The following is a 12,486-nucleotide window of genomic DNA, read 5'->3' on the forward strand; positions in this document are numbered from 1 at the left end:
CTTCATGTGTCTGGTGTTTCTTATCCTTGGTGAGCACTTCTTGCTTGGGGAAGGAAGAGTCACTGGAGAACCAGCTCTGTGGGAATGTAAGCTGACCCTGCTGGTTTGTGTCAAGCAGTCCCTTCACAGGCCAGCAATTTGATGTGAGACATTCCATCCTATCACTATCCATACCTCTGGTCCAGAACCATCACCAGGCGCCTTCAGTTGCTTTGGTAGCAGACTCTCAGAACTGAAGAGGATGTGGAAAACAATTGGACATGACATGAGAAGTTGCTGGGCATGATGGATAATACTATGAGAAACCTGACAAAAGTTGCAAGTAGTGTTGTGAAGTCTGGCTGGATTTCACAGGTGATCAGGGGAGTTATGCGAGAAAAAGTTTTACAGAGAATTGAAGGGGAGTACTGGAGACAGATGGGGAGTAATATCACGCAAGGCCAACAGCTCCTATCAGTAATAGTATGGAATGCCAAGATTACATAGATGTGTTTGGAATCAGAAATGCTAAATTTTGGATGCAGCAAAACTGTTACCAATGAGGAAAAGATAATTAAAGGCAGGTGTTAATTTGATAGAAGGTTGAAATGGAGAAAGGAAGGAAAGGTGGCAAAAATGATGGTCTAATCAGTTATGTGAATTGAGTGGATGGTGTGATCTGGCTACCTATAGGGCAGCCCTATGCTTCATCACCTCAGTGCACATCAGGACGATAAGCCAAAGCTGTTTTTCTGACCAAGCCATATATGTCAAACATATTTCTGCTGTCAGGAGGAGCTTGGGGTGTGCTCTTGGTGACATGGGAACTCCTGGACAGATGGACTGAGGATTCTGGCATCGCAACACTGGTGTTGTTGATCTGTTCCAAGCCTGACAACACTAGCATCTTTTCATCACTCCTCTACTCTTGTGCAAACACAATATACTCTGTGCCCAGAATCCTGCTCCAGTGCCAGTCTGAGTGGCCTTGTTTTGCTGAGTCAAGTCCTACCAGTGGTATCAACTGGATCTATATTGAATTTTCATCCCACTTTCTGAGCTGGTGTGGAGTATGACAGTATCTGCTTTAATAGTACACTGAATATGCTGCCTTCTTGGCAGTGAGTTGGAAAATGAGCAAAACCTTTATCCTGATACCTTTTATTTAGAAGGCAAACTGATAGGACTCAGAGTCATCACTGTCATGGGAATCAGAGAACTGTACCTTGTGGAGGAGGCCGTGGTTGTGACAGTTGTCCAAGTGGAGGTCCAATCTGAGATTTCATTGACACAGGCTGAACTTGTGGAGGCTAGAGGGAAAAAAGCCAATCCAGTTAATACAGAGTCCCCAAAGAGAAGCCCTGAGGTAATACAGGAACTGTAGAGTCATGAAGTGTTCCTTAAATACACATTCACACACATGCAGCATCTGGCTGGTAAAATCTCATGGGGCTAAAATGGAGAGGTGAGTAAAAAAGAGCATCAAAGTTGTTTGCTCACAGGGAATAACAATGAAGTTACAATTTAGAATGCTTTTTTAGGCAATCAGGAATTACCAAATGTATCTGGCCCGAGGGGGTCTCTTAGTCCCATCTCCCATTTTGGACAGTTGCCAGCACCAGATGTTCTGAAGGAAGGAGGGATGAACCATGGAAATGTCTATGGAGTAATCATCTCTGTACCCTAAGGGATCTCCTCTTGATTGCTAATAAGCATGGGCCAGCTTCAGCCCTGAAACATGAAGCTTATTATCTGCTCTACAAAGTCTTTGCAACAGTTCCAGATATTTATTTTGATATTTACATCCAGACCCTTTTGAGTCTTGCTCAACTTTCAGCCTCACTGTCTTTCCCATTTTTTGTGTGTGTTGCTTTGTTCTGAGTTTTGAAACTAGCTTTCACAACCTGCCCATGCTAGGCCATTCATTATTTTGTAAACCTTCACTGCCCTCTCTCTCATTCACCTCCTTTCTACAGCCAAGAGACTTTAGAGTCCCTCCAGTCCCTCCATGGGAATATTTCCAAGCCCCTGATTGTTTTCATCACCAACTTCTCTTTCCCAGCTTTGTAATTTCTCCTGCAGATGCCAGAGATGGGTCTGCTTACATTTTTCCAGATGAAGCAATATCTGGGTTCTCTGTATACATTGCCAGTTCATTTTTCCTGCATCCTAATTTCCTGCTTTTCCCTTGTCAACACAACCATAGGCTGAGCAATGGTTTTCATTAGCCTGTATGCGACAAAGTACTTCTCAAGGGAATGGCTGGTGCCACTTGAAAGTTCTGCACATTGTTTATGCTCTCCCTCTCTCTACCCCCAGCTTAGTTTAGCCTTCAGTCTCCCATATGGAGTTTCATTTGCTGTTGTGGTGACTGAACATACATAGCTCTGTCAGATGTTCTTCACTGCCATCCCTGGTCCTGACTACCGCAAATAATTTGGTGCCATCTGCTCTTTCTTCTCTCTCGCTGTTTAGTCTTTTTGACAGATATTTTAATAAACAGATTAAGCAATGCAGAGCTGCTGCACAAAGGGCTGGTGCAAAGTTAACAAAAGTCTGAGTAAGCCTATTACACAAAATTGTTTATGAAAATCAGGGTAGCTGGAGACAGATAGGCTGGTACATGCTGGATTATTTACATGCAGAACATCATGATAAAAGGGTCTTCAAGGCTCCTGAAAGGTCAGGAGAATGAGCTAAGTGATTCTGGAAATGGGAAGAAATGCTTCATAGTTGGAAGCATTGAAATTAGTTTCAAGTGACTAACATAAACGTGATGAAGTTGCCATCCCATCTTTTGCATTGTTTATCTGGGACTTGCAAATTGTGGGGAAGGAAAATCTGGGAATTTTCCAGTCACGGCTTCTAGCCCTACATAGTTTGGGAACTAAACCTTGCCTTAGTGTTGATGTAAATTGACTGTTCTAATGCTGTGAGATGTCTTGATTCGACCAGGAAAAGAAAAGGAATTAAATCTCATATTCACCTCTACAGCCTCTCCCTACAGTCAACCAAAGCATCTCAGAGATAAAGGAAAATCAGGTTTTTGAGGCTGAGAGATGAAGGGGTGAGGGCCAGCCCAAGGTCTTCTGCATTTGGAAGAGAAACAGTGAAGGGAAAGTCTGGTGGTGGGTCAGAGAGGCGAGGACAGAGCCACAGTATAGCCATGCGACAGTGTTTCATGTTGAAGCAAACTTCTCATTAACATCTTTTCCTGTCCTAGGCTCAACATTTATCAACATGGTCTGGCTCAGTATCCTTGAAGTATCTCCTCTGTTAACTGTTTGCAAGAATTAAAATTTCTGATATCGATATCTGAGGTTAGCTTTTACTACACAATAAAACTTTACCTTTTAGCCCCTCCATGCTTTCTTTTGTAGCTTGCCTGTTACCTTGCCTAAAGCTTTTTGACTAGCTACATCATTCTGACCGATTGCCTGTTATCTACCACTTCATGAAAGAATTCCCAGAGAAATAAAAGGAAAAGAATCGAAAGGAAATTAATGGAACATTTTTTCTTCGCAAAAAAATTCATGTGGTAAATGCCCTTAGCTATGGTTTCTGCTGATTTATTTATTCTTTTGTGTTCTTCTTTAAATTATCATTTGAGAAAATTCATAAAGTCTATAACTTATCTAAATTTTTCTGCATTGCTCTTACAGCTTTCAAGCCACATAGTTTGTATTTTTGTACACCAGTCCTCTGGAGAAGCAACTATTTCTAATGATAATACAGGTTTTTTTGGCAGCTTAGTCTCTTCCCAAATTCAGTTCATTGCATGTGGCCATCTGGAGTTGGGGGCTTAATAATTTTTTTTAAAATATCAGTCATCACTGATTTAATAACTGCTTTTATTCTTTTCTGTGTCATTCTGATCAGGTAAAACTATAACGAGGTAAAGAAGTTCCCCACTTTCAGCAATTACATTTACTAGCGTCACAATGCTATCCCTGTTGTCTTCTTTTCCTCCCCTAACTTTGGATGATCCATAGAGCCCACCAATTGTTTGTTAGGGTTCCATTTTCTGATGAATTCAAAGAGCTTGTTTCATTCTTTCCTCTATCTGCTCCTCAAAATTAATTTCTCTCCTTTTTACATTTCCTTTTATTACTTGTATGTTGCCACATAAAGGTCCTCTTAAATCTCAGATTTCCAAATTTGAAAGATTTTTTCCCCTCATTTGTCTTAAATGTTCTTTTTGTCATTTAACTCTACAAGTTTATTTCTCACATTCTTGGTTCAGGAGCAGGTCAGAAATGTATGTATGCATTCTGGAAAACAATGGTCTCTCAAAATAGCATCAGTACAGTTTTACTGCTAAGGAGTTGATTAATTTTCTTTTCTCACGCTTGTGGTCATACTTACTTTTTGATATCACATTTTTCCCTTGGACATTAAATCTAATGGTACACACTCACTATCTGAATTTGTACCTGGATGTTTCTTATGGCAAAGTCAAGGTGTTTTTACCTCCCTCTGGATTGCTGTCCCACTTGATATTTGACTTGTTTCTTGACAGCTGAAGCCTCACATTGTTGTGACTTGTTACTTTTCCATCTCTGTAAATTCTGTGCACTCAGTTTTATAATTTCCCACTTTTTCTCAACCCAGAGGCTAGTACAGAGAGTCCAATAATATGTATAGGTATTCTATTCATACCCATAGGATATCCAGGGATTCATACTTCTATGTATTCATTACTGCTGTCTTTATATTCAGAATTGCTCCTTGTATTCCTTCTGTGGAAGTCTTCATCTGCATCTCTAGGTCTGCATCTCACCAGCCTCATATTTAATTATTTCTCTCTAGACACTTCTAAGTGTTCTAACATTATATTAGTAATGTAGCATGTACAATTTTTGTGATGTTTGTGGCATCAAACTCCTTCTCCATAGTAAAACACTCTAGTTGACATATTTGTGGGTTTAGTTTTCTTGATTATAGATACAGGTATTTCTAGGTTTTATTCCTGATATCCCTTTTCTTGTTTGACTCTTCTATTTGACATCCTATCCCTTCAAGATTTGTTTTGTTCTTGTTTTGGCCTTAATTTAGGTCTGCTGTAATCCAATCCAATCCTGTATCAGTATATTACAGACATGGAAAACAGATGCATCTGTCCATGTTCTCAGTTTCTGTTGGCTTGCCCTTTGCTCTTAGTTCATACACTCTATATCTTGGCTATTTCAAAAGGTAGTTCTGAATTCCACTTTGTAAATGCTATCTCTTCTGTACCACTTTCCCTGCCTCAAAGCATTTCCAGTGTCTATTAAATGTTTACACCTTCACTCTAGGTAAAACTTGAAGTTACCCTGAATACCCTTCATGCTGGGACCTGGTTTAGCAGGAGTGGACTGTTATATGACACAGGCAGAGCACCATAAAGTGCCTTATCCCATTTTTTTTTGTCTCAAGTGGAAATGAAAATTGTACCAGTGTGTTGTTTTCAGTTTTGGCCTCAGCCTTTTTACTCTCTTGTCTCTTCTGTTATACAGATCTGTTGTCCTCAAATGACGCTTCACACTTGACTCTCCGTTAGATACTGAAGGAAGCGTAGCAGGTACACCTGAATACTCAGGTTATGTTCTGGGGTGTTTCATTTATATAGAACTGCCCCTGGGAAATGTGGCAGTAAAATTAGATGCATTTGATACTCAAAATGGATGTACACAAGAAGACCTAAGGAGTCAGTTTAAATGCAAAATTAACAGGTTCTTATATGCATTCAGCATTAATAAAGCCTCCCCCTGATGAAGGTGGCAGAGGACAGCTCTGAAGTAGAAACTGCAGTTAGGAATGGAACAAGTCTTGCTGGAGATTCCCGCTTTCTGTTCTTGAAAGCAGAACAGGGATGCAAAAAACAGAATGAAACCTATCCTGAGGGATGGTGTTAGACAGAAATTAAACTGGGCATTAGAAGAACCTCTAAAAATGCCCATGTTCAATGTGAATCAATGAATTTAGCAAGTCAGAATGTCTAGATGCATGTTCATGCTACTGGTGTGATGCCATATTTATCTGGAAGGAGAGTAAGGGAGAGAGATATGTTCCTTAGGGGTGCCCACTTCAAAGAGCCTGTGAGAGTCTCCTTTGGAAGAGCAGGAATCAGTCTATCCAATACACTCCCATATGGGACTGCTCAACTCTCTGATGTCTGACACAGTGAGGAGAGAGAAAGGAAGAAATTCAGGGAAATAACTTGGTCACAAATCTCCTGTCATACCCAAGGCCTCAGTGGTGACGGCGTAGATCCAGCAGCGACGACAAGCTGAGTCATTTTGGAAACAACCAGATCAGCTATAAGTTGTCTGTCCTCTTCTATGTGCTCCCCAATCAGGGGCATTGAGCTGTCCATCACCTGCCACAGGAGGCAAAAACAACAGTTAGTATGGAGGTTTCCTGCTGGCAGACGCCTGTTTCAGCTCACCTCTTACGTTAACCTGTTTTGTCTCCACATCCTTGCCAATACCTATAGTCACCACTTTCCTCATGCTGAAAACATGCTTGATTTTTCCAGGTGTGGGATTTCACTTAGGGTTTTTCGGAAATGTACTTCCCCCAACTCTTCATCTTCCTTCCCTTCACAACTTACAAGCCAAGGCAAGACTTCTGGTGGCTGGAAGCTTTCTAAATTGACTTCATACAAATTTTCTCCTTCACATGTCCTGAGGAGATACTGCTGATGGATAAGGTCTCGCTGGCATTGTCCCACAGTGTTTGGGGGTCACATTGCAACTTAAAGGGTCACAGGAGAAGAGAAACAACACGTACTGCAGCCTGAGGAGATGAGAGCAACAGGGACTGGAGGAAACCAGGAAACATTTGGGATTAATGAACACAAAGCACTGCACCCTGAGAGGGAAAATAAATACCACAGATGTGTAATGAATAGGATGTCACCAAACCAGCACCAAGTGCAGGAAAATAAACTTGGTCTCTGCTTGTCTTCTTGATAATGCTGTGATACAACTGCTTCCCAAGCAAGTTCTACAAATCTACTGGGGAAAACTGGGAAGCAGAACTGTGGGGATGGGGGAAGGAAAACTGTCAAAGGGTCTTTGAGGTAAGAAATAGCCTCACAAAAATAATACTAAAAGCACAGCAGACCCTCAGCTGTGTAGCAGCCCTGAACATGATTTTCAACAGTTCATCATAAATCAAGTGTTTTGCAAACATTAGCTAAATCCCACAGGAAGAACTGTACTCTGATGAAGTTAAGATTCAGCTGGAGTAAATATAATAGTACCAAAATATCAGGGTTGGAAGAGTTTATTTTATTTTGCATTTATTTTTAAAGCAAACATTAAAATCCCTGGAAATGCAAAGTTGAAGGTTGAATTGCTCAAGAAAGGCACTGACTCATGCTCAGATAACAATCGGAAGTGCACTCCACCCTGGCAAGGCTGCAAGAGTACACTCTTGGAGGGAAATGGAAAATTTTGCACCCCCTTTTTTTAGATTCAAAGTAGAGAAGATCAGTGAGATGAGTTCACTGAGTTTGTATTCTGCTCTTTTCTTGCAGAATAATGGTTTTGTTTAATTTCTATAGATGTCTTCTATGAACACTAGGAAAGCTACCTAGAAAGTTTTAACTATGGTACACATGGAAAGGGGGTTGATGTTTATATCCATGGCCTACTTGGCCCAGGGGGCAAAAGGAGAAGGTTAGAAAATTATATGCTAGTGTTTGGCAAAATACACAAGGTGGCTTCTCCTTCCACTGTCCACTTAGCTGTTCTTCCGTTGAGAAATGAGGTGAGGAATGTGATGCTTCCTAACAATGTCAGGGAATGGCCAGTTCCCACCTGGGTCTCACTAGCCAGGGACTCCTGGGGGTCCTCTCCGAGGTCCCTGCGCAGGTTTCCCTCTTCTCCACTCCTGTCTTAAAAGGGAATGCGGCAATTACAGTTCCCCAGAGAGAAGCGGTCTGCCGTGTCCCCGCACGGCGCGGTACGAGGGGCCCGTGTGACCACTAGATGATGCAGTGTGACCTCTAGATGATGCAGTGTGACCACTAGATGATGCAGTGTGACCACTAGATGATGCAATGTGACCGACCACTAGATGATGCCCTTACCCTGCCGAGAGCCAAGCGAGCCGCGCTCCCGGCTCCCGCCCCCTTGGGAGTCACCGGCTCTGCTCAAAGCCACTTTTCATAGACTCGTAGAATGGCTTGGGCTGGAAGGAGGCTTTAAAGGCCATCCAGTCCAATACCCCTGCTATGAGCAAAGACATCTTCAGCTAGATCAGCTTACTCTCGGGCCCCATCCAACCTGAATGTCTCCACACATGGGGCATCCACCACTATCTGCACTCTAAAAAGTGTCTTCCTTATATATAGTCTAAATTATATATATAAAATAATCCTCTTTTTTTTTAGTTTAAAATCATTATCATTTGTCCTGTTGCAACACGCCCTGCTAAAAGGTTTGTCCCTTTCTTACGGACCCCCTTTACATTCTGGAAGGTGTTATAAGATCTTTCCAGATCCTTCTCTTCTCCAGGCTGAACAACCACAGCTGTTTTGGGAGCTGTCTTCATAGGAGAAGCGCTCCAGTACTTTAATCACCTTCATGACCATCTTCTGAATCTGCTTCAACAGGTTCATCTTTTTCCTATGCTGAGAGCCCCAGAGCTGATTTTCCCATCTCAAGGAGGGCTTTTTCCTACTTCTGCGGCTGCAGTGGCTGAAGAAGAAGCTGGTGCTTTATAAACCAAAGGCACCAGGGGGAGTGAACCCTGGAGCAGGTTCCACCTGAACCAGGGAAGGTGCACCAGGGATGAGGCAATCTGCTGTGCAGTGTCTGGCAGGGGAAGGTGAGATGTGGGAGACAGCAAAACACAGGAGTGAACAACCACATGCACAAGGGAAGGCCTTTGACAATGGCGGTGATTTCTGTGGGTAAAATGACACAGCTGGTTGCCACTGAACTGAAAAGAATCATGAGCTGTCACCTTGCCTGTCCTCCAGGAAGGGCAAATTAGTCTGGAACTGGGCAGATACAAATGCTAACACTGAATAAATCAACTGGCTGAGAGGAATATGTGAATTACAGACAGATTGCACTCATCCCTTCCTGGGCAATCACAGAACAGCTGGGCAAGGCAAGAAGATGACAACACATATGGACCCAGCCTTTGTAGCTGCCCTGGTGCAGCTGCTGTTGCCTGATAAGTTGTATGAGGGGTGAAGGAAAAGTGCCCAGGCAAAGAGTCTCAGGAAAAGACCATCCTAGTTCTCCCTCTGTCATCAACCTATCTGATGCTGAAACCTGGGCTTGTTTTTCACACTCTGATGTGTGAGACTGGAGTGTTAGGTGATAGGGAGGGAGGGAGGGAGGGAGGGAGGGAGGGAGGGAGGGAGGGAGGGAGGAAGGAAGGAAGGAAGGAAGGAAGGAAGGAAGGAAGGAAGGAAGGAAGGAAGGAAGGAAGGAAGGAAGGAAGGAAGGAAGGAAGGAAGGAAGGAAGGAAGGAAGGAAGGAAGGAAGGAAGGAAGGAAGGAAGGAAGGAAGGAAGGAAGGAAGGAAGGAAGGAAGGAAGGAAGGAAACCAATGATTGGACAAATCAAAACAAATGATAGGCACTGCTGAAGGGATGAGCAGGGCTCCTTGCAGGGCAGCAAGGAGCATGTCTAGTAACACAGCTTAGCTGTATGGCAGCCAGGACTTATCTTATTCTTCCAGGTGAAAAAATAAATCACATGGACCATTTTGCTTGCCATTCACTTGCTTCATATTTTTCATCTTAGCAGAGTTGTGGAAATGGGCTAGATTACAAAACAAAACAAAACAACAACAACAAAAAAAACACCAAAAAAAAAAAAAAAAGAGGGAGAGGGGAGATTGTTAAGCCATACATGTTCCTGAACTCTTTTGAGAATCTGGCTGCTGGCACCAGTAGAGAATTTACATTATTTTGAGGAATTCTGATTGAGTGCTGACTACTTATGTTGAATATTCCCTCAAAGTGATAAAGTTCTTTAAAGCAGAGGAAAAAAAGAATTACCAGCATTTACTGTTAAATTCACAATATTTCAATATGAGCCATGAAAATGGTATGTAAGTGTGCTAAGGCTTTGAAGACAGAAATGTAACATATTCTACTGTTTGTCATGGGAAAAGGAAAGGAGGTGAAGTTCAAGTAAAAGCAAATACCATGTGTGCAAGATTACTCTTGTGCTGTTGATAACTCATCTGTCTTAATCTGATTTTTTTTGCAACAAACCACTGCGCTAAGTCTCAGTTCACAGAACTGCCCATCACTACCTCTTTGTGACTCTTTCCTGAAGAACTACTTTGCACTGTGAAAATTAATTACTGCCTGCAATTGCATTGTGCAAATTCCTTGTTTGTTCAGCCCATTTGGGTGTGCATTCTTGTAAAATGTCACAGCACACTGTTCCCTCTTACCAAGAAAATACAACTGTCACTCTGTCAAATAACTTTTTTTCTCCCACTATCAAAAGTAAAAAAGCAAAACAAGGGATCAGTTTCAGACCAAGAAAAGTACCCTAGGAAGTTGGCTGGAGGCAATTAGTTACTTGTCAATATCTCCCTGAGATCTGTATAAAAAGGTGCCTGTTTGGCTTTGTTCTGCTCCTTATATTGCACTACTCCTTTCCCAACAACATCCAACAGCCAGGCATCTGAATGCCTGCTAGATGTTGGTATATCAAGCCTGCTCAGTCAGGTTCTCCACTGGGATAATTCAGCCCGACCCATCTGAAATGATATTGTGTTTCTTCTGATTTGTGTCATATTAGATGCACTGCTGCTTACCTTGCTCACAGAGAGAGGAGCATGAGCGTGCATTTCTCCGTGTGCAAGCTGATGATGGCTGTTAGGGTACGGATGTGCTTTTCACCAGTCAGTCACACACAGTGGCAGATGTGAAAACCCAGAGGCACACCCAGACAGAGGCCTATAATCTTTAAGCCCAGAACTAGCTGTGTGTGCACGTACATAGGCTTATGTGCAAGAATATATGCAGGGATAGGAAAACCACATATCACATCTAACCACGTGTGGAAGCAATCCAAATGTCTTTACAGTTGTCTCTAGCAAGGCTGCCTTCTTGCTCTTTCTTTCTCAGCTGCAGGGACATAGAGATTTAAAACTGCACAGCAGGGAAACAGTCTTCTCTAGGAGATGCTCCTCTAGGTGCTGATGAATTGCACACAGGAGCAGACCCATTAGCCCTGGCCCCATCAATTCAGGAAAGACAGAAGCTTGCCAGCGTTTGGTTGCTGGCAGCACACTTCTGTCACATGGCCTTTGACAGGTCACTGCTCCCCTCCCTGGGGAGAGCAGATACACAATGCAGGAATGCGCAGTCACTGGAGGGCTCATGTGGTTCTCATCAGCATCCCAACCCTCAGCGGGTGGGACTGCTCTCCCACACATAGCTTTCCAGTGTGTCAGCACCCCTGCATGAAGCCAATAGGCTGGCTCTGCTCGTCTTCCTCAGCTGGCCTGTGTTGGTGGAGTTTACAGCAGGTCAGATGTTGTGTCTCCTCAAGTCACATACTGACAGAGGCACTTGCTTACTTGCTGGATTGTCTCTTCTCCAGGGAATCTCTTCAGTTTCCACTTTGATTTTCCAGCCAGCTTTTCTTTCTCTGCCCTGTTAGGATGATTTGAGTCATACCCCACTGCCATATGCCTCCTGGCCTGGGAAGGAGCACCTTGAACTTTAGCTCTCAAGGCCACAGTCTGTCCAGCCCTGAATACGAAATGTTGTAGTACACATTACCCATGCTAACTTTGTAGTGCTTTTTCTTGATGGCCTCTTACTGTAGTGAACACTGTCTGGGCAAAAGATTTTAGAAAATACACCTTTCTTTTTTGTTCAATCAAATTGCTCTGGTTGCTTGTGAAGCTTTTGCTACACTTTCAAAATTTATTTTCCTCTTTTTATTTAGGTGCAGCTAGGATTTTTGTTTGCAAGTCCCCTTTAAAGTGACTGAAGAAAGACAGGTTCATTCAGAGAGAAACTGAGATTTTTAATGAACTGAATAATCTGCTGGAAAGCTGAGGTGTCCAAGCACTCTGTGGCTCTCCATTTCCTTTCACAGTCCACACTGAGAAAGGAAGACACTTCAACCCTGACATTTTGCTCTGTTTGTGCTAGTTTGGTTGGGGCTCTGAATCAGTTCTTAACATATCAGTGTTATGAGGGTGGCCTGTGGGCACGGAGGAGCAGAGACTGCAGGAGCGTGCAGGGGTATGCGAGACATTGGTGCATGTGAGCTCCAAGGCAGAGTGCCTGCAGCTACACTTCCCAAAGGAGACTCACATTCAGGTTGCCCATACTCTCACCTCAATGATATAGTCTTTTCCATCTTTGCTGTGGACAGCTTTGACAGCGCAGATATCAAGACCTCCAAACATTTCTGCGCAGGCATCTGCCCAGAGTCTGTACCTGCAGAAACAAGAGCATGGCCTAGTATTAGCTGTCCTTGGGTATCCCACCAAAACCAGCCACCCACCCTGCTGCCCATAGGAACAC

The 12,486-nt window shown here is 43.0% G+C and overlaps 1 protein-coding gene across 2 annotated transcripts in view; it reads right to left on the reverse strand.

Annotated features, from left to right (window-relative positions):
• Window positions 1-12,486, reverse strand: part of LOC131593057 (synapsin-3-like) — a 164,486-nt gene that overhangs the window by 2,242 nt on the left and 149,758 nt on the right. For both annotated transcript variants that reach the window (XM_058865246.1, XM_058865248.1), the window contains 3 exons: window positions 12,297-12,399; window positions 6,203-6,337; window positions 1,205-1,289 (listed from right to left, as the gene is read on the reverse strand). In XM_058865246.1, the coding sequence (XP_058721229.1) occupies window positions 1,205-1,289; window positions 6,203-6,337; window positions 12,297-12,399 (323 nt within the window). The remainder of the gene's footprint in view (window positions 1-1,204; window positions 1,290-6,202; window positions 6,338-12,296; window positions 12,400-12,486) is intronic.

This window comes from Poecile atricapillus, chromosome Z, assembly GCF_030490865.1.
Source record: "Poecile atricapillus isolate bPoeAtr1 chromosome Z, bPoeAtr1.hap1, whole genome shotgun sequence".
Lineage (NCBI taxonomy): Eukaryota > Metazoa > Chordata > Aves > Passeriformes > Paridae > Poecile > Poecile atricapillus.